General features: G+C 38.3%; 1 protein-coding gene across 15 annotated transcripts in view; it reads right to left on the bottom strand.

Moving 5' to 3' along the window:
* SLC44A5 (solute carrier family 44 member 5) overlaps positions 1-22,138 on the bottom strand; it is a 424,280-nt gene that overhangs the window by 50,423 nt on the left and 351,719 nt on the right. For all 15 annotated transcript variants that reach the window (XM_073896502.1, XM_073896501.1, XM_073896500.1 and 12 more), the window contains 4 exons: positions 12,005-12,089; positions 5,423-5,551; positions 4,527-4,587; positions 969-1,092 (listed from right to left, as the gene is read on the bottom strand). In XM_073896502.1, coding sequence (XP_073752603.1) covers positions 969-1,092; positions 4,527-4,587; positions 5,423-5,551; positions 12,005-12,089 — 399 coding nt within the window. The remainder of the gene's footprint in view (positions 1-968; positions 1,093-4,526; positions 4,588-5,422; positions 5,552-12,004; positions 12,090-22,138) is intronic.

Below are 22,138 nucleotides of genomic sequence, written 5' to 3'. Positions count from 1 at the left end.
CATCATTCTTAATTCCCTTTTCTAAACCTCTGACAGCTGTGTAGCAGGAAGACACCATGGGGCACATACAGAAAAGTGCACAAATCATTAGTGTCCAGTTTGATGGATTATCAGAAGTGAATGCACTATGTACCTACAATATTGTTCTTCCTTTCCCTCTGTGCCCCAGTTACAACACCTCTTCCTTCCCCGAAGGTAACCACAATCCTGACTTCTGTGATAATAATTTCCTAGTTTTCTTTTTCAGTTTTACCACTTACATATGCATCGCAGGGTAATTTAATTTAGTTGTGCTTGGTTTTGAATTTTTCTATCAGTGGAACTGCACTTGTACCATTATTTTGTAATTTCTTTCATATAGCTTTATATTTGTGAAATCCATCCATGTTGCTATTACATGTGCAGGACCATTCTACTTGGACTGCTAAACTCAAGGAAGAGAAAAACATTTTTAGAATATCTTTTATGTTTCACTTTTAATTCAACAATTGAGCTACACAATGATACTGTGTTTGTTTGTGCACACATGCGAATGTACCCACCCAGAGAATTATATTTCCCAATAACCTGAAACATCACAATGTGTACACCAAGGAAACAGTAAATTGACTTCACTGTATTTAGTACATAGAAACTGATATGGTCCTGAAACAGCATTACCAAGATTGTCTCACCTTTCTTAAGGCCCTCTTCCCTTTAAGACATCTGGCAGTATCATTATCTTAGTCATTTTTTTTTGAACGGTGATTTAAAAAGCATCTTTATATTGTGTTCATTCAACAAGTAAATTAAGGTCTTCCAATATGCTTACTGAGATCCCAATTCTATACCTGTTGATAATCCACGGTGACATGTATATTTCATAATCATAATTCTTCCTCTATAACCCTTAACCTAATGGAAGCTTTCGTTTTGTGTACAGTAATAGGATGCATCCAGACTGAAAATAAGAAGGTAAACAAACATACTTTGCAGCTCTCCTGAGTTCTATAGCATTTCTTTTCTTTCCACTTCCATCTTCAAATATTGTCTTATTTCCTACTGTCAAGGTGCCATTTTTAGTAGTGAAGTCAGGGAAACATCTCTGGAGAACTGTAAAAAAATAAAATTATGGTAAACACTTTTCTACTTCTTCCTGTGTAACGTTTTCCCTTTCTTAAGCTTTCTGTTATTTATAATTAAATTCTTGCTAGACAATGTATAAACATACTGCTCAAAATGATAATTGCCTATTACTTGATGGTCAGAAGGTTTTCTGATGGTTCTAAGACACATGTAGAAAGCAAATATGATCACAATCTGAAGATTCACTCTAAACTTGATTATTTTACACATGGTATATTCATCAAGTAGCCAATAAGTAAGATGCACAGCGCAGGTTTTAAAAGAGTAATATTGATAACATATCTCACATGGTAAAAACATTTTAATAAAAAGGCTACATTTATTGTATGACTGAGTTTACTTTTTTGTTTTAGGATTTTATTTATTTATTTGAGAGAGAGAGAGCGCGTGCACATCGGCAGTGGGGAGGGGCAGAGAAAAGGGAGAAGCTGACTCCCTGCTGAGCAGGGAGCTCAATGAGGGGCTCGATCCCAGGACTTAGGGATCATGACCTAAAATGAAGATGGACGCTTAACCAACTGAGCCACCAAGGTGCTCTGAGTTTACTTTTTCTTTTCTTTTCTTTTTTTTAAGATTTTATTTATTTATTTGACAGAGAGAGACACAGCGAGAGAGGGAACACAAGCAGGGGGAGTGGGAGAAGGAGAAGCAGGCTTCCCTCGGAGCAGGGAGCCCGAAGCGGGGCTTGATCCCAGGACTCTGGGGTCATGACCTGAGCCGAGGCAGAAGCTTAACGACTGAGCCACCCAGGCACCCCTACATTTTCTTATTAAAAAAATCTTAGATACTTCTTGAATGAAACATTGAAAACTGGAGATTAGTGAATAATTCCTTGAGAAACAAGAACTAGCTCAAACTTCAGGCTACTAAAACAACTGAATTTTTATTTTTGAAGCCTTAATAATTTGTCTCCCAGCTTTCTCATTTACCTGGTGTTTTGGAGGGGCTGGAAATAGAAATTCTAAAGCTATCAAAATGCCCCACACTTTGTAGACTAGCATAATTTCTCTGAAGAGCTACCTCACTGTTCAATCTTCTATGCACTTATTTTGATTAAATAGAATCCTTGCCTCTTTACAAATCTGTATTATTAAAGTATTTTAAAACCCCAATTTTAAATCAAGAGGGATGAGAAATCAGAAGTGGATCATTTTTATATTTTTTCTTACAAGAAGAATCACAGATTTGCATGGGTTTTCAGGGAATTTAAACTTGAAAATGTTAAAGCAGTTGATATAGGGAAAGAAGAAATAGGTCTTTACCAAGGCTTTTCTGACTTTTTGGGCTTAAAATGATCTCCTGTCTACCTACCTCCATCTTCTGTAGCACTTAAAATATGGCTGATTCCATCAGTATCTCCCTAATCTTTTTCTGGTTCTTCCCTGGCAAATTTGACATAGTAGTCTCTACCAGCTGCTTCTCTTCCCTCTCAATCCAATCACATGTGGCATGCCCCCACCACTCCAAGGAAATTGTCTTCCCAGTGATCTCAATTATCTCCTAATGGCCAAAAACTCCAAATACCTTTTAGTCATCATCCTACTTGAACCCATTACCTAGCACACTGCTTGGTACATAGTGGAACTCAGTAAATATTTCCTGTTGAGTTAACTTTTCTGAGTCTTTGACATAGTATACAACCCCTGCCTTCTTCCTTTGGCTTACATGCCCAAGTTCTCTCCTGCCCTCCCTTTAGCTTTCCTGTGCGTTTTTTCCCTTGCCACTCCTTAAATAGGACTGTTTCCACCTACAGAGTCCTCCAACCTTGTTCTGGGCAATTTCACCCAGTTAGTTCCAATGACTAAATATGCTCTTTATATATTTGGAAAATAAAGAAAATAAGAAGGAAGATAACAAAATACATAGTCCTACCACCCACAATGAACTCTAATATTTTAGATAAATTTCCTTCTAGTCTTTCTTCTACAAGAATTTTTTTTGAGTCATAACCATAAAATAAATGCAGGGTTTTCCCTTGTTTCTTTCTTTTAATATTACTTATTTCCTTTCATAAACTATTTAATAAGTGAATTTTATTAGCTGTATACTATTCCATTAAGTAGTATACTTAATCACCTATTGGGGGAATGAGTACAAGTTGATTGTGATGTTTACCATAATGTCTCCTTTACTATACTGTGAGGGACTATGCCTTATTCATTTCTGTGTCCCCAGTGTACGTTTTATATTGTGTGATTTAACCAAACTATACTTGTAAGGGCAGGGATGTCTTATATTCTTATGCCTGTTATATCTTCAGTGACTAAGGATTCATTTTTATCTTTTTGTAACATTGTTCTTGGCTACTGACACTTGTTGCCCAGGGCTTCCTGGCAAAATGCAGTTGCTTGCAAGACCTACACCTTTACTTCGTGGTCCTCAATGACCCAAAGAAAAGGGAGAAGGGCGCATAAGGCATTGTGTTTGGTGGTTGCTACTTCGATGGTACCCAAATTTCTACTCAAATAGAAAATGGTACATGGCTTTCTACTCCAATAGAAAAAAGAAGAAAGAAGAGAGGAAATGCCCACAGTTTTGTCATCTCCAAAGCATCCATACTATTTTGGCATATTTCTTTGCAGTATTTTTCTTTGAACAGCCTTTTTTATTTTAATTTATACATGCTTGTCATTATAATGCATATAGCATTTTATTTAATATCATACTATTTAATACTTATATTTAATAATTCTAAAATATTTCATTTAATGAATACACCATAATTTATTTAAAGTACTTTCTTGCTCTTGGACATAAGAGTGTTTCTTTTTCCTTTCCTTTTTTTTTATTTTTGGTTCTTCTGAATAGCATTGTGATGGGCATCTTTACGTAAGGTTGTTTCTCTGTAGTTAGGATTATATTTGTAAGAATGGGAAATTAGTGATTATTTTATTTTTTTAAAAAGTTACTCAAAGTTTATATAAATTTTAAATAATATTTATAAATCTTAAAAATATAAAATATTGATTCCTTTCAGAGATATATAAATATTTCAAGTTTCAAATTATAGGACAAGTTTATGTCCCACCATTGCCCCCCAGGCAAATTCTGAACAAACTCTTTGGCCGAATTCAGGGGTGAGTGTGCAAGATCATGTCTGTGTGTGCCTATCTGTGCTCATAGAACACCAAATAATCAATCTGGGCTCTTAAAATCAATTTTTAATCTTTTCTGTGTATGTTGATGCAGCAAAACTCCAAAACTACCAGAGCACCAGTGGAAATATCTCTGGCTGGAGTCAGGAGAATGGGCTTTAGCTTTGGCTTCCTCCTAATTAACTCTGGGACATTGGGCCAGTCATACAACTATTCTTGGCTTCAATTTTGTCAATAGTGAAATAGGGAACTGAATTGAGTAACTTTTTATGATTATATGTTCTAAGATAAGTAATAACCACTTACATGGCTTGCTTGGAAAAATTGCTATTGGACAATCATCATCCAGTAAGACTTGTGTGACAGTCTAAAATGGAAGGAAGAGTATGTTAACATTTCAAAGGCTACGTAATGACAACTTTTACTCTCAGTATAAAAATTGTGTCCTTTGAAAATTTAACTCCATAATTATCTCATTATTTCATATTACTATCCTAATAAGAGTGGTTTTAAGATTATCACACACACATACTTATTTCACAAATGCTCTAAAATGTCCTAACTGTAATTCAATCAAATCAACAATAATAAAACCAGACCCACTGAAGCCAAGACATGCCTTTGAAAGTGTGTATTTATGTCTTAGACATATTCTGAGACTCTAATTCTTCAAAAAATTTTTTCTGGAAAAACAGCATCTTCTCTAAGTTAGAAGCCATTAATACTATTTAACATAATGGGGCTTTAGAATTCCTTTATAAGTCTCAAACCTAGGGTTTGAGGATTTTTTTTTAATGAATAATTATCAAATTGGGTTTGGAAATAAAATTCTACTTGTTACTAAGTAGCCATGGGTCTTCATCACCACATTAATGAAATTGTAACATTAATAAAATCAAATGACATTAGCTCCTACATCTTGATGGTAAAAAAAATCCAGCCAAGTAGAGAATTTATTAGTTTCAGAGAATAGTTAAAGCTAACTTACGAGACTTAAGAGTCTTGCATAACACCTGAAGTCTACACAATGCTAAGCTATAAATGGTGCATGTGTGTTTCTATGTACCTTTGTGTTTTAATGCAATAATACATAATCATTTCCTAGATGATTTGGGAGCTTGTCTATTACAAATGCTCATGTTACACTTGAGATTGACACAAAAGTTAAATTCTTCTCTAGTTTTAAGCTTAAACACACATACCTTTGCAGGCTTAACAAAAGGGGATTTGCAGAACTGGCTGTAGTACATCCAATAGTGTTTGTTTGTTCTGTACATAAACTGTATTTCCATGTAAGTTAAAAATTTTTCTGGGCACTTGGAGACACAGATCTGTGAAGAAAAGGAACACAGTGGTGGGAACTCAATTGAGTTGAACAAACCAAGGAAGTAGATGTAAGATTAGACTTCTAAGTTATCTACCACTATAAAGAGCAAAGCACTATTTTCCATCTAAGAAACTTACGTCAATTTTCTAATTTATGTAAAAAATAAAATTTCATGTACTAGTTATCAATCTCTACTCCTTGCCCTTTGATAATTATTTGTGTTAAGACAAGAAGATGTTGTACAATGACAGACTTGTTTTTAACTTCTGATTTTGAGAAATTGTAGATCTACTTGCATCTGTGAGAAATAATGAATTCCACCCAGTTTTATCCAATGGTAATAACTTTCACAATTACTGAACAATATCACAACCAAAAAATTGATATTGTTACCATCATGTAGATTTCACCAGTCTTACATGCATTCATTTATTTGTGTGTGTGCATGCACACACATGCAGTTCTATGCAATTTTATCATGTGTAGATTCATGTGACCACTACCACAGGACAATGATGGATCTTTAATAAAATATTTCCTTATTAGTTTCTGAGTTAATAGATAAGAATATAATGCAAGATTAATATTTGCAAGATTAATTTTGTCCATGTAGTTTATGTATTTTCAGGGTTAGAGTCTTGCTTCCTTTTCTATATATGAATAAAATGGTCATTAAACATGCTCCAAATATTGATAACTTATGCCACTAATAATTATCAGTGCCAGTGAATTCTCAACAATTCTCAAAATATAATTGGGGATTTAATACTATAAGAAACTAACAAAATTGGGGCTATTTGTGGCAATCATTATTCTAGTCTTTTACCAGCCAAATGTAGGCAGAGAGGTCACCAATGTAATTATTTTACATGAATGACCTTAGAGGGCCTATTAACACCAAATTAGATCATTGTGCTAGTAGTCCACAGAGTCACTGTGGAGTGACTGAAATCCAATTAGGAACTCCACAGAAAGAAAGCAGAACCCGAGAAGATACACTCTATTGGCTTTGCTTTTGTTTGTAATTGAAAACAAAAACAAAGATCCTAGCAAGCCATGAGAGTTGTAGCCCTTACACATTCTCTCCTTCAGTTCCTCCTTATGAAAGCCTTCTCAGCTCTGACTTGCTGCATCTCCCTGCTGTACTTTGTTAACTTCTCACTGGCCAGATTCTAGCCCAATCCATGGGCAGCTAGGTAAAAACACCACTGCTGAGCTGACATCTCTTTCCCATTCTTTGGGTCTTGTTTCTACTGTATGCAAAAATATTTGTGTCAACTCCACAGCCAAGGTAGCAGGTGGATAGCTAAATGGATATGTCCAACTTCACAGTTAATATTGTTTTGTAGTAGCAGCAGCAGTGAAATTTGTGATTTTCTTTAACAAACCACTTTTTGTTAAAGAGAATCACAAATTTCTTCTAGAAGTTCTGACAAGGCAAACAACCTGTCTCCACATTCATACCTCCATATGTATTTTCTGTCAGTTTCTCATATATACATAGGCATTCACACACACACACACACACACACACACACACACACACACTCACTCATTCACACACCTCTAGAGGAAATATTGAAATTTCACAGATATCTTTCTACAAAAGCCGAAGAACTGTTTAGGGACATTCAAAGCCCCCAACATGCTCACATTTTTATAAAGAAGGCTAAGGTTATCATCAATGCAAATATAAAAATTTCACTCTGATTGGAGCTGAGTATACCTTTAACATATTGGAAGATACTTTACATTTAGACTTTGACAATTATATGGCTTTGAAAGATAACTTCACTAGTTCCCCTACTGGGTACATTTAAATGGATTTATAAAATGAATATTGAAAGTACTAATGCTTTCACAGGCCTTAAATAACAGTAGGAACTACTGAGTTGGGACCATGATGATTTCTGTATTCCTAAATACATACACATACAATGTATACTACATATTAAAAGTGCTGTGTATGCAACATATACAAGAAGGTAATTAAAAATGGCAAAAAGTGGTTTGTTAAAGAGAATCACAAATTTCATTCCAGACACAAATGAACTGTTAAAATACAATATACCAATTGCTCTTTACTCTCTCCCTCTATCAGACCAATTTGTTCATTTCAAATACGATGCTGATTAGTAGCAATCAACATATAGTTAGCCAAAAATGAAGGTCACATTGAGGTAGGGTATCCTAATTGATCACAGTGTGTCCTTTAAATGCTTGTGACACATGTCTGGACTATGCTGGCAGTTAACAAAATCATAATGCATAAAAATATGGCTTGGATCAGTAGATACACTAATGCCTGGCAGACTAAAAGCAAATCTCCATTACTGGCAGGTAAATACATTCTGACTCAATTCTTTGTGTAACCACAAAGGGGCACTTTAAATGTAGTTCTTCATCATTATTTTTATATATTCAATTCGTATAGGTTTAACATTCTAATACAAATCAGAATTTGGTGAGTAGAAGAGCTATACTGTAGGTTAAAAGACTACATTTGGTATGAAAAAAGCATATTTATTAAGTAATCTATGGTGTACTTAACATAAATGTAAGTAACATGTACATGGGTACATAAAAAACAAAGATATTTTTGTCTCACCATGGGAATGATGGATTTGTACAGTGGGAAATTTCCTAGACTGGGAGGAGGAAGATATTAATTCACTCATTTATTCCTGCAACAAATACTTATTGATCACCTACTCTCAGCCTGTTCTAGGCACTGGAAACACAATAGTGAATAAAACAGATAAAAACCCTTCCCCTTAATCTGTTTACTTTCTAGTAGAGGCTAAATGGATAACAACAAGTAAGTAGAATTATTTGTTACAAGATGGTAAAAAAGGCTATGGAGAAAAATGGCTAGAAAGGAGGTTAGAGGTACAAAGTAGCTGAGTAGGATTCCAGTTTTACATGGGTAATCAAGGAAGGCCTCCCTAAAAAGGTAACATTTGAGGAAAGACATGAAGACTATTGATCAAGCCGTAGTCATTTGGAGAAAGAGTACTCTAGGCAGAGAGAACAGCAAAGTCTAATGCTCTGAGACAGGAGCACTCCTGGATCCTTCAAAGACAACAGATGGGTAATATAACCTGAGTGTAGTGAGTAGAGAAAGAGTAACGGCAAATGTAGTCAAAGTTGGACAGACAGTGAAGGATCCTGTAAGGCCACTGTTAAGACTTTACTTTTAAACTCAGTAACTTGGGAAGCCATGGGGGCAAGGGCTGAACAAAGGAGAAACATAAATGTGACATATTTAATGGGATCACACTGGCTGCTGGGTAGAAAAGAGACTGTAAGGGGTAGAAATTAGGGCAAGGATAGAATCAGAGAGACCAGTCGAGAGGTCATTGAACTAATCTAGGAAAGAGATGATGGTTCTTTGGAAAAAGGAAGAGAAGGTGAAGAGTAGTTAGTCCAGGTATATTTTGAATGGAGACCAGAGGAATTAGCTGAAGATTCACACATGAGTGCAAGAGAAAAAGAGGAATGAAGGATGATTCGTGTTATTTGTAGCTGACCTCAACTGAAAGAGGGAAGACTGCTGGGTTTTGGAGAATAATTTTAAGGATGAAGTTAGAGATTAGGAATTGAGTTTTGGAGATGTTAAATTTGAGATGCCAACTAAACATCCATGTAGACACATTGCATAGTTGGTTGCATATAAAGATGAGGAGTTCAGGGAGCAGACTTATCTGGAGGGCATATATAAATAAATTAGGGAGGGCAGCATGTAGATGATGTTAAAACCATAAGACTAGATGAGATCACCAAAAGAGTAAATGTAGATTTTGAAAAGAACTAAGCTTGGTGATGGGAGGGAGCTCCAACATTTCAAGATGTTGGAAAGATGAAGAAAAACCAGCAAAGGAGACTAACAAGGAGTAGCCAGAGAGTTGGGAGGAAACCTAAAAGAATGTTGTGCCCTAGAAGCCAAGTCAAGAAAGTGTTTTAAGGAGGAGGGCTTGAATAAACAGTGCTGTTAGATCAAATAAATGTGGAAATGAGAATTGGCCATTGGTTTAATAATATGGAGGTCCATGGTATCATTTGGAGAAAATTGGAGTAGGAGTAAAAGCCTGAATGAGAAGAGAGGATTTAGACACACTGAATATAGACTATTCTTCTGAGGACTTGCAAAAAAGAGGTACAGAGATATGGAGCAGTACCTGGAGGGCGGGGTGTGTTGGATCAAGGAGAGAATTTTTTGAGATAGAAGAAATAACAGCATGTTTGTATACTGATGGGGATGATTTAGTAGAGAAGGAAAAATGGTAATAAAAAAAACCCAGAAAATTCCTGGAATGATGTGCTCGAGTGTGTGAGAGAGATATAATGCACAAATGGATGGGCTGACCTTAGGAGCACAGGCAGTTCATCCACATTATGACAAGGAAAGGCTGAAGAAGTATATGAACATAAATGATGACAGGTAGGCAAGAGGATATTACTGTAGGAGCTTTTAAAAGTTGTCTTCTAAACACTTACACTTTCTCAGTGAAATAGTAAGCAAAATCAGAGGCTGACAAAGAGATTGGGATGGAGTTCTTAGAGGCTTAAGAGGAAAAGGTGTGGAACTGTTTTCTAGAAATTGTTTCCTAGCTAGGCTAGTGAACAGACAAGGGGTTTATAGTGTGGCTGTGGGACAGTACTAAGGGCCCACTGAGATTAGTGGTTCTGAATCGAAGGAACTATTATGTAGGTTTTCTTCAACAACTCACAGCTACCTGAGTTCAAGCATGGAATAGGCAGAGTTGCATTTAGCTAGGGATGAAGTTTTGCAGGAAGTACAACTACATGGGATGGGGCAAAGGAATTGGGGGTTTATATAAGGGAGTGAATTTAAAGAGGGGTCATGAAATCTAAGTCAGACAGAGAGGGAAATGAAAACATGATGGAACTGAGGGATACGGTGAAGGGCTTAACATTAGGGGTTTGTAGGTCCCGGCGAGATAGAATGATTGTAATTGGAATGTTAGAGGGATTGAGATGGGCAGACATTGGGATGTTTGAAATTGAGATTACGAGGGGTGGTAATTACTGGTATGACAAGGTCAAGGATTTGATCTTGGGAGTGGGTGACTGTGGTAGAAAACAAAGTCTTGTGATGGAGGTAGTCACAGAACTAAGATGCCAATATCTCAAGTTGGCTTTAGTCTCAGCAGGAAAAAAGATATCAAAAGTCTTTGAGAGAGATGAGCAAGAGAGCAAGCAAGCAGATTTACAAACTAGATCAGAGAAGATCTTTGGGTGCAGTTTACTAGTACATGGAACAAAGAGGAAGCAAATAAGTTAGAAGCCTATTACATTTTTGAGGCAGTTGTGCTGCCAAAGAATTCATGACCTAATCTGAAAAGGCCTCTGACTGTTAAAATAATCTTTGAGGTGCTAAATTTGCACAACAGGAAGGGAGCTTCAAAGTTCTATGGCCCTCAAAAGAGCATATATCTCCAATGCTCAGCAATGATGTGGTCTGAGGCTAGCAGACAGGAAATAACCTCCCAGGTGGTTAAGGGACCATAGGCTGAAATGGGGAATACAATCCAGGTCGAATAAGAATGTTTTACAGTGCCATGCACCAGAAACCCCTGTGCATTTATCACTCCTCCCTTTCTGAACTGGAGTTTGTATTCTAATAGTCCCAGCCTCATACCCCATTGTGAATTCAATGTGATAAAGAGAGGATGTATCACCCAGAGATCCTTGGACTTTGGGTTAAAAATAGTACTATGTGGGATGCTGGGTTGTCTCCCTTGGGAAGAAGGGTATTCTGGAGGACAGAGGGATAGACTATAGAAGACCCAACTAACTGCCCATTGAAGTCTATGCCTTATCCCACAATGGCATTGCTTTAGTCCTTCTTTCTTGCATCTAAGTGTGAACATATAAAAATAATATGCATGTTGTAGGAGTAGAAATGTAATGTGTGAACACTTCTAAACCAAGGCTTATAAGAGCAGAGATGCTTATTTATCTTGTTTCCTTCTGGCAAGTGGATGCAGATGACAAGAAGGACTTAAGACAGAGCCACTAGATGAAAGGAGTCTGGAGAAGAGTTGCCCACTGACCAAAACCACCAACCTTATACTGTCACATGACCAGAAGTAAACTTTATTATGTTAAGTCACTGAAAAACTCGAGTTTATTAGTTATAGTAGCTAGCTTTGCTCTTCCTAATACAGATCTTGAGAAAAATACCACTTCTCAGGGTTGCAGTTTGTTCATTTTATAAAAATAGGTGGTTCAACAAAATCACTGAGAATCTTTAGTGATACCATAATGATTAATCCTGCTTCATTTTGATTGTATATGAACAAACATGAGCTCATGCTTATGTCTTCCCACCTTCTATAAATTCAGCATTAACCATACACACTCAGAATTCAAATGGAATTGCTGATTCTTTTATCCAAGAATGTTCAAAATTGCAATGCATTTTTTGCCTTACCTGTGTGGTAGGGCACTGTAAGTTTACCACCACAGAGGGACTGGTACAGCTGAACAAGTTAAAGTAAAACAAAATGGTCTTGTTCCTGTTAAGAAAACAACATAAAATAATCTTTTTAGTGACTGTGGAAGTAGTCCATATCATTTCAGACCCTGTACACTTTTAATATAATGACCTTTAAAATTTGGCTTCATTTTCCCTAGACAGCTACAATATAGTCCCCAACTCCCCTTTAGGCTGCCTAACATTCAAAGCTCCTTTTTGTAATAGTAAAAAACTGAAATCATTAAATTGTCCATCAACAGTGGATTGGTTAAAGAATTTTAGCCCACAAAGAAGACTGTATCACCACTGGAAAATAACGTTGAAGAAAATGTTTAATGGATGGATAAATTCACAATACATTAATTTTAGGAAGCACGTTACTAAAGAGTATTAAAATATAATTAGATTTTAATTTTTCAAAAACAGGTAAAGCATATGCAGAAACAATATATATGAATGGTGGGATAATATGTTTAACTTTTGTACCTTTATGGATTTTCTAAATTTATTACTTTGGTAAACTAAAAAAAGATAATTGAGTGATATCTTCTGTTTGAAATTGTGGTCAGTAGCATAGTAATGAGGCAGGTTGATACTCACTTTAACTAGCATTGAGTGAAGTATTACTCTGCCATTTAGCAGTCAATGATTCTCTTTTGAATCTCAATTTCATCTGTACAATGGGGATAATACCAGCCCTACTGACTTCACAGTGGTGTTGGGAGGACATAAGAGACTATGTAGTGAACTCAAGACATGTGGCTGTCCAACTTTAATATGTATCTCTAAAATTTGGGAGTGTTTGTTGAAAATTGTGATTCCTGACTCCTTCTCTACCCTTAAGAGCCCAAATTTCAGGATATGGGGCCCAGGAATTCACATTTTATCCCTATTCTCCCCAGATTTATCTATTTGCTTTTATATAAATTCCACTAGCCAACATATATCATTAGTTTCAGATGTAGAGTTCAATAATTCATCAGTTGTGTGTAACACCCAGTGCTCATCACATCACCTAGTTATCCCATGCCCCCACCTACCTCCCCTCCAGCAACCCTCAGTTTGTTTCCCATAGTTAAGAGTCTCTCATGGTTTGTCTCTCTCTCTGATTACTTCCCATTCAGTTTTCCCTCCCTTCTCCTATGATTCTCTATGCTGTTTATATTCCACATATGAATGAAACCATATAATTGTATTTCTCTGACTTATTTCACTCAGCATAATACCCTCCAGTTCTATCTATGTTGATGTAAATGCTAAGTAGTCATCCATTCTGATGGCTGAGTAATACTCCATTGTGTATATACACCACATCATCTTTATCCATTCGTCTGTGGACATCTCCGCTCTTTCCATAGTTAGGCTATTGTGGACACTGCTGCTATAAACATTGAGGTGCAGGTGCCCGTATCTTTGGGGTAAATAACTAGTAGTTCAATTGCTGGGTCATAGGGTAGGTCTATTTTCAACCTTTTGAGGAACCTCCATACTGTTTTCCAGAGTGGCTGCACCAGCTTGAATTCCCACCAACAGTGTAGGAGGGTTCCCCTTTCTCCGCATCCTCGCCAACATCTGTTGTTTACTGTCTTGTTAATTCTAGCCATTCTGACTGGTGTGAGGTGGTATCTCATTGTGCTTTTGTGTTTCCCTGATGCCAAGTGATGTTGACCATTTTTTCACATGTCTGTTGACCATCTGTATGTCTTCTTTGGAGAAATGTTTGTTCGTGTCTTCTGCCCATTTCTTGATGGATTATTTGTTCTTTGGGTGTTGAGTTTGATAAGTTCTTTATAGATCTTGGATACTAGCCCTTTATCTGATACGGTATTTGTAAATATGTATATTAATATTAATGTAGTGTATCACATTGATTGATTTGCGGATGTTGAACCACACTTGCAGCCCAGGAATAAATCCCACTGGTCATGGTGAATAATCCTTTTAATGTACTGTTGGATCCTATGGGCTAGTATCTTGGTGAGAATTTGGCATCCATGTTTATCAGGGATATTGGTCTGTAAATCTCCTTTTTGATGGGGTCTTTGTCTGGTTTTGGGATTAAGGTAATGCTGGCTTCATAGAAAGAGTTTGGAAATTTTCCTTCCATGTCTATTTTTTGAAACAGCTTCAGAAGAATAGGAATTAATTCTTCTTTAAATATTTGGTAGAATTCCCCTGGAAAGCCATCTAGCCCTGGACTCTTGTTTGTTGGGAGATTTTTGATTAAGGCTTCAATTTCCTTGCTGGTTATGGGTCTGTTCAGGTTTTCTACTTCTTCCCGTCTCAGTTTTGGTAGTTTATAAGTTTCCAGGAATGTATCCATTTCTTCCAAATTGCCTAATTTGTTGGCATATAGTTGCTCATAATATGTTCTTATGACTGTATTTCCTTGGTGTTGGTTGTGTTCTCTCCTCTTTTATTCATGGTTTTATTAATTTGGGTCTTTTTTCTTTTTGATCAGTCTGGCTAGGGGTTTACTGATCTTATTAATTCTTTCAAAAAACCAGTTTCTAGTTTCATTGATCCATCCTGTTTTTTCATTTCTATTTAATTGATATCTGCTCTAATCCTTATGATTTCTGGTCTGCTGCTTGGTTTAGGCTCTATTTGCTGTTCTTTCTCCATGTCCTTTAAGTGTAAGGTTAGTTTGTGTATTTAAGACTTTTCTAGTTTCTTGAGAAAAGCTTGTATTGCTATGTACTTCCCTCTTAGGACTGCCTTTGCTGTATCCCAAGGGTTTTGAACAGTGTGTTTTCATTTTCATTTGTTCCCATGATTTTTTTTTTAAATTTCTCTTTAATTTCCTCATTCAATTCATTGTTTAGTAGGATGCTTTTTAGCCTCCATGTATTTGAGTTCCTTCCAAATTCCCTCTTGTGATTGAATTCAAGTTTCAAAGCACTGTGGTCTGAAAATACGAAGGGAATAATCCCAACTTGTGACCCAGGATGTGATCTATTCTGGAGAATGTTCCATGTGCACTCAAGAAGAATGAGTATTCTGTTGTTTTAGGATGGAATGCTCTGTATATATCTGTGAAATCCATCTGGTCCAGTGTGTCATCCAAAGCCCTTGTTTCCTTGTTGATCTTCTGCTTAGATGATCTATCCATGCTGTAAGTGGGGTGTTAAAATCCTCTACTATTATTGTATTATCAATGTGTTTAATTTTGTTATTAATTGGTTTATATAATTGGCTGCTCCTAAGTTGGGCACGTAAATATTTATAATTGTTAGATCTACTTTTTGGATGGACCCTTTAAGTATGATATAGTATCCCTCTTCATCCCTTACTACAGTCTTTGGTTTAAAATCTAATTTGTCTAATATGAGGATTGCTACCCCAGCTTTATTTTGATGTCTGTTAGCATAATAAATGGTTCTCCACCCCCTCACTTTCAGTCTGGAGGTGTCTTTGGGTCTAAAATGAGTCTCTTGTGGACAGCATATCAAAGGGTCTTGCTTTTTTATCCAATCTGATACTCCATGTCTTTTGATTAGAGCATTTAGCCCATTTACATTCAGAGTAACTACTGAAAGATATGAATTCAGTGCCATTGTATCACCTGTAAAATCACTGTTTCTGTTTATTGTCTCTGTTTCTTTGCTGGTCTATGTTACTTGTGAGCTCTCTTTGCTTACAAGATCCTCTTTAATATTTCTTGCAGGGCTGGTTTAATGTTCACAAGTTCTCTTAGTTTCTGTTTGTCCTAGAAGTTCTTTATCTCTCCTTCCATTCTGAATGACAGCCTTGCTGGATAAAGTATTCTTGGTCCCATGTTTTTCTCATTTAGCACCATGAACATATCATGCCAGCCCTTTCTGGCCTGCCCGGTCTCAGTGGATAGGTCTGCTGCCAGTCTAATGTTTCTACCCTTATAAGGTTAAGGACCTCTTGTCTCAAGTTGCTTTCAGGATTTTCTCTTTATCTCTGAAATTTGCAAGCTTCACTATTATATGTCGGGGTATTGATCTATATTTAATGATTTTGATAGGGGTTCTCTGTGCCTCCTGAATTTGAATGCCTATTTCCTTCCCCGGATTAGGGATGTTCTCAGCTATAATTTGCTCAAATATACCTTCTACCCCTATCTTTCTTCTCCCTCTGGAACCCCAATAATTCTAATCTTGTTTTGCTTTATACTATCACTGATCTCTTGAATCCGCCCCTCACGGTCCAGTAATTGTTTCTCTCTCTCTTGCTCAGTTTCTTTATTCTCCATAATTTTATCTCCTGTATCACTTATTCTCTCTTCTACCTCATTTATCCTAGCAGTAAGAGCCTCTATTATTGATTGTATCTCAGCAATAACCTTTTTTATTTCAACCTGATTAGGTCTTAGTTCTTTTATTTCTCCAGAAAGGGAATCTCTTGTGTCTTCTATGCTTTTTTCAAGCCCAGCTAGTATCGTTATACTCATTGTTCTTAATTCTAGCTCTGACATTTTACCAATATCCGTATTTATTAAGTCTCTCACTGTGATTACTGCCTCTTGTTCTTTTTTTCTGGGAATTTTTCCTTCTGGTCATTTTGTCCAGAGAAGAATAGATGAACAAGAGAACAAAAAAAAAAAAAAAAAAAAAAAAAATCAACCATGACCCCAGCAAAATATACACTAGGCAAATCAGAAGAGAACAGAAACCAAAAAAGAAAAAAAAAGGGGGAGGGGAAGAATATAACCAAACAGGTAGACAGAACAGGGTGATACATTTCATCCTGGATGTATTTTTGTCTGTTTGTTAGAAGACACTTGATCCCAAAATTGTAAAGAAGAAAAACATATATATACAAAAATAAAATTGAATACAGTCAAAGGAAGCCATAAATGAAGAATATAGCTCTAAAATGTAAAAATGAAAATTAAAAAAAGACGAGTTGATAACAGAATCTAGTTGAAAAGGGAAAAAAGAAAAAAAATTTTTTAATTGAAAGACTAAGGAATCATGAGAAAAAAACCTCAAATTCTATATACTATTTTCCCCTAGTGCAGGAGTTTTTCAGTTCTGTGTGATCCACAAACTTGGTATTCACCTGATGTTCCTGCTTATCTTCTATGGGAGGAGCCTGCTGTGCTGATTCTCAGGTGTCTTTGCCTGGGCAGACTTGCGCCACCCCTTGCCAGCTCAGTGTAAGCTGCTTTGGGTTACTCTAAGGGGGCTTTTGTTCCCTGAAGGCTTTTCATGCCACTTTAGAGGATGAAAAAAATAAAATAAAAATGGCGGCGCCCTGATCTCCAGCCCCGGAGCTGAATGATTCCGACCCCCACCTCTTCAGTGCACCCTCAGGGAAAAGCAGGCAATCACTTTCAAGGGCGCCAAATTCCACAGACTCCTGAAGTGTACCCAGGGGAGGGTGGGGTGGGGGATGGGAGTCTCACCACGGCCCCGCTGCTTTCTGGGCGCCTGCTCTAAGAGCTGTTGCCTGATCCTGTGCATACCGCACAGCTCCTTCCATGGGAAGGAGCAGGGTCTTACAGCAGTTTTGCTGCTTGCTGGGCCCCTGCTTCGAGAGCAGTCATCTGATCGTGCTGCAGTTTGAGCTTTATGGCAACACCTAGCTGAGAGGCTATTCTGAGGCTTGCTAATTGTAGCTGGCTTCCCTGTTCCAATGCTTGGGAACTCTGCTGCATGCAGGCAACCCCGTTCTTCCCCGTTTGGGGATCCTGAGACCATACTGTCCTACCTAGCTTTCTGCCCCACTTCACCACCTGAACACCTTTCAGGCAGAGATGTCACTCACCCGAAAAGACTTCTAAAAGTTCCGCTTTTATGCTCTGCTGCTATATCACTTTACAGTTGCTGGTTTACGGAGGCTCCCTCCCCCAAAGTTCATCTTCCAATATAATGCCTCAGATTCACTTCTCTGCACCTCCACACTTTTCCTTACAGAAAGTGGCCAATTTTCTATTTGTAGAATTGCAGCCATTCTTTTCTTAGATTACAGGTTGAGTTTGCAGGTGTTCAGAATGATTTTGATAGACATCTAGCTGAATTCAAGGGACCAGATGAAACAAGGGACCCTACTCTTTCACCATTTTCCGTCCACTTCCTCCCCAGTAGGTTTAGATACAGGTGGCTTATAAACCATACCTTGAGAGAACACAGCCCTAAACATTCAAGCATTTGTTAAGTCCCCAATTAATGATTGTGACTACATACACACAATAATGTAGAGTAGACTATTAACTCAGAATCGCCAAGTAGGATCCAAATGTAAAAATAAAGAAAGCCCTCCACAAAAAAAAAAATTCTGGCTAGATTCTTGCCTCATTTCTACCCTCTTCCTGCCCCGGAATGGGTGAATTTTTTTCCCAACTCCAAACTGCAGAGGGCTCTGAGAGAATCTCTCATACAGACTGAGGGTACCTGTAGGAAGGGCAGACCAGCATCTCATTTTCAATTGTACATCTCTTCTGTGGCAGACTTATTCATCAACCCTCTGTGCCCACTTTAGAAGTGAGAAATGAAACCCAACGACCACAGAGGGTTAGAAAAGCCAATGGCACAGAAAGAGGACAGCCCTGAAGCAGCGTCTTATGGGAGGATGAAGAATCAAGTAAATGGGCTTGCACTTCCCTGGTGTTAACTCATCTGACACCAAGAGACTGGTGGTGAGTCACCAGGGATGGAGCTGAAGGGGTCTGGAGGGTGGCAAGCCAAAGCTGATCTCTCAAATCAAAGGACTCTAGTAAGGACTTCCCCCAGAGAATCTCCTCTTGTACACCATGAGAGAGCCAGCTTTTGGATGCTTACCCCAAAGAGGGTATTGATGTCTAGTTAATCATGTCTCAGCTGCAGTAGTAATAAGCACATGGGACTAGGGCAATGGCCAGACGCTCCTCCTCCTTCCATCCCTCACAACACAAAGGAACAGCCAGAACCAAAAGAGAGGGAAGAGAAGGGAAAGGACTGACCAGGCCCTCTCTTCCTCTCTCAGTTCCCTTGCAGAGTTCAAACTTGAGCTGGGGGATTGGAAGAAATGAGATTCAAATTTTAAATTGGACTACACTAAACTCTATAACAATAGAAAGGGTCTGGAAAAATACAGAATCTACCTGAGATGTTCAAGTGAGAAGAATCAGACTTGCATGAACTCTGTTCAAGCCAACGATATGGGAAAAATAAACCCATTTCATCTTTGTAATCCTATCAAGTTCAGATGGCTCAAGAATATGGCTGTCGGCTTATAAACACTATGCACACAGCTACTTCATGATTCCCAAGAGCCAGCTTTGCTCTTTCACCAAACAGCCCTATCATCTACACAGTCTTGTGGTACACGTGATTCAAATGTGTACCTTTGCAAATGAATATATTATTGTATGTCATGAATCATTGGAGTTCCTTGGGAGTAGTTAAAACTGTGAATGGTAAATCATTAAGTGTCAAGAGTCCCCCACAGTAAAATTGATTTATAAACTGCAAATGATACATAAACTCAAGTTATTCACCCGATTATGCTATTGTCAAGGGTAAGATTTATACCTTACTCACCTTTATATCCCACTTTTCCAACACTTATTCTAGTACTCGGCCCATTCTAGATTTTTATTAAATGTTGCAGAATGAATGAGAACAATTCCAGAGTAAATTGTTGTTGTTTAATCTTAGAATCCTCCTTCATTTCCCAGTACAAATCTAAGGTCATTTAATTCCAGTCTGTCTGATATCCTTAAACTTCAGTGAACCTCATGTAGTGCGCTGGTGGCTCAGTCGGTTCTTGATTTCGGCTCAGTGTCATGCTCTCAGGGTTCTGGGATAGAACCCCACACTAGGTTCTGTGCTCTCCCTCCTTCCCCCCCCACACGTACTCTTTCTCTAAAATAAATAAATCTTAAACAAAAACAAACTTCAGTGAACCTCAAATTCCTCAGGTACAGCATTGGTGGTGATGGTTGCAACTGAGCAATTCCGTGGGAGTGACTGAGGGAGTAACTATTTAACTTAAACTGCATTTCCATCAAGAAACAACAAAGTAAAATCAACTGCAAACTACTAGTTCAAAATGGTGTACCATGCACTTAAGCCTTCTCTCTTCTTTCCTGAGACTCATGGAAATAAAAGAATGGAAGTACAAAAAGGAATAAAGTTCACCACACCGGATGAGGGTGGGAAAGACAGGATCTGTTCACAATTGTATGGGAGTTCAACAATTTCTGGAAAACGGAAAGCATATGAGAGTATGTTGAGTGATGAAGATACCAGAGAGGGGTAGGGAAAGGGTGAGATATATCCTGCCTACTGGAAATCATGAGATGCTGGATTCAGAGTTGAAAGTGAAAAATGTGGTTGAACACAAGATTAACTGAAGGTTTATGTACAGAGCTACAGTATAAACCAGCACCTCTGTTTTCCCCATACCCTGGCACTTGGAATTCCAGCATCCAAGAAAAACATGTAAAACTGAGGCCTCCTTTGTGGAATGAACCTTCTGGGATTAGCAAAGGCTTTTATGGAATTTGGTGCCCCAGCCTACAAGCCTTCATATTTTGCAAACATATGCCTGACAGCCAGCTTCGCATCAGTTTATGCCGTCATGAAATCTGACAGCGAACATGGCCTCATCACCTTATACAGGGCAGAGGTCTCACAGGAAAACTGACCTACTAACATAGCTGTGGGACAAATTCATACAAGCGACTTCTTTCTTTAATAATAATTGGTAATCAAGGAGAATCAGGAATGTAAGGAAGAATCAGAATATGAAAGAGAAAGACTAAAGTAAACAAAAACTGATGCTGGATGAAATACAATAATTTAGGGCATAGGATGGACCTTTAAAGAAAATCCAGTGTTTTCAAAATAATCCAAGCAGACTGCCCATAAAATAAAAATACTATAACATTACAAAGAAATAGAGGATAAGAGGGCTTTTAAAGATAAAAAATATGAGGAAGATGGAAGAGTAGGAGGACCCTAACCTCACCTCATCCCATGGATACAACTAGATAACACCCACACCAATATAAATAACCCAGAAAATGACCCAAAGACTGGCAGAACAGATTCTCCACAGCTAAACATAGAGAAGAGGCCACCTTGAAAAGCGTAGGAAGGGCAGAGACACAGATAGGAGTTAAACAGACCCACAGGACTGTCCCCAGGAGGGACAATGCAAGTACAGAGAGGGAAAAGAAACACACCCTCACACCAGGCACCCCAGGCATGGAGAACCTGCATAGGGAAGATAAACCCCCATGACATTTGGCTTTGAAAACCAGAGGGGCTGAATTTTGTGAGTTTTTACAATCACTGGGGCTTAGTACCTAGAACTTTAAAAGTCAGCAGGCTGGACTCTGAAAGAGCTGGGAGAACCTGGAGGAGGGGGAAACTGAGTCCCCAACCTTAAAAAGAGTGCAACAAACTGCCCCACTAAGATACAGCATAGAAGCAGCAGTTTGAAAAACACCTGGGGTATGAAGGATGGAGATTTGTTTACTAATCTGAGAGTGAAGGCTGGAAGGGCAGGGATTTTGAAGAGATTTCTCCAGGAACAAAAGAGCTGACAGGTGTCATTCCACCCCCCACTCCCCAGCTTAGACACAGGGACAACTGTGGGAACCAACACAGTGCCAACAGTTATTATCTCACTTGCTAACACTGTACCCTGCCCTGGCATTCTCCAGCAGACATGCCCATCCACAGCCAAGGCTCCATTCTAGGTCCACTCCCAAGCACACCTGAGCAAAACTTCCTGACACTCTGTACCTCACCCCCGTGTTCGCCTGCGTACCTGCCCCCTCCAATACAACTGTGGAGAGACCATCCAAAGTGCTACCATGAGCCTGGCAGTGTGCAAGCAGCCCTGACAGAGGCCAGCACAACTCCAGAGTAACTCTTGCTCTAGGGAGAGGGGATGATAACCACACACACCAGTCTGAATTTAGCCACAACGATGGGCTGGGGGCAGACAGCTGGTTTGACTACAGGCCCTTCCCACCAACAAAATCTTCTCAAAGGACAACGGAGGGAAAGAACCCTGCTACTGCCTCTCTGGCAAACATTTAGTCTGACTCAGCTCAAGTGCAAGGCAGCCACAGCCTGACCCACTAACAGAGGAAATAAATGCTACCCACAAGGAAAGAGAGCC

The sequence above is a fragment of the Callorhinus ursinus genome, unplaced genomic scaffold, assembly GCF_003265705.2.
Source record: "Callorhinus ursinus isolate GAN/ISIS: 27379988/994484 unplaced genomic scaffold, GSC_fseal_2.0 scaffold9, whole genome shotgun sequence".
NCBI lineage: Eukaryota > Metazoa > Chordata > Mammalia > Carnivora > Otariidae > Callorhinus > Callorhinus ursinus.
Note: the sequence above shows the minus strand (reverse complement) of the source record. Positions and strands in the feature narration are given on the sequence as shown.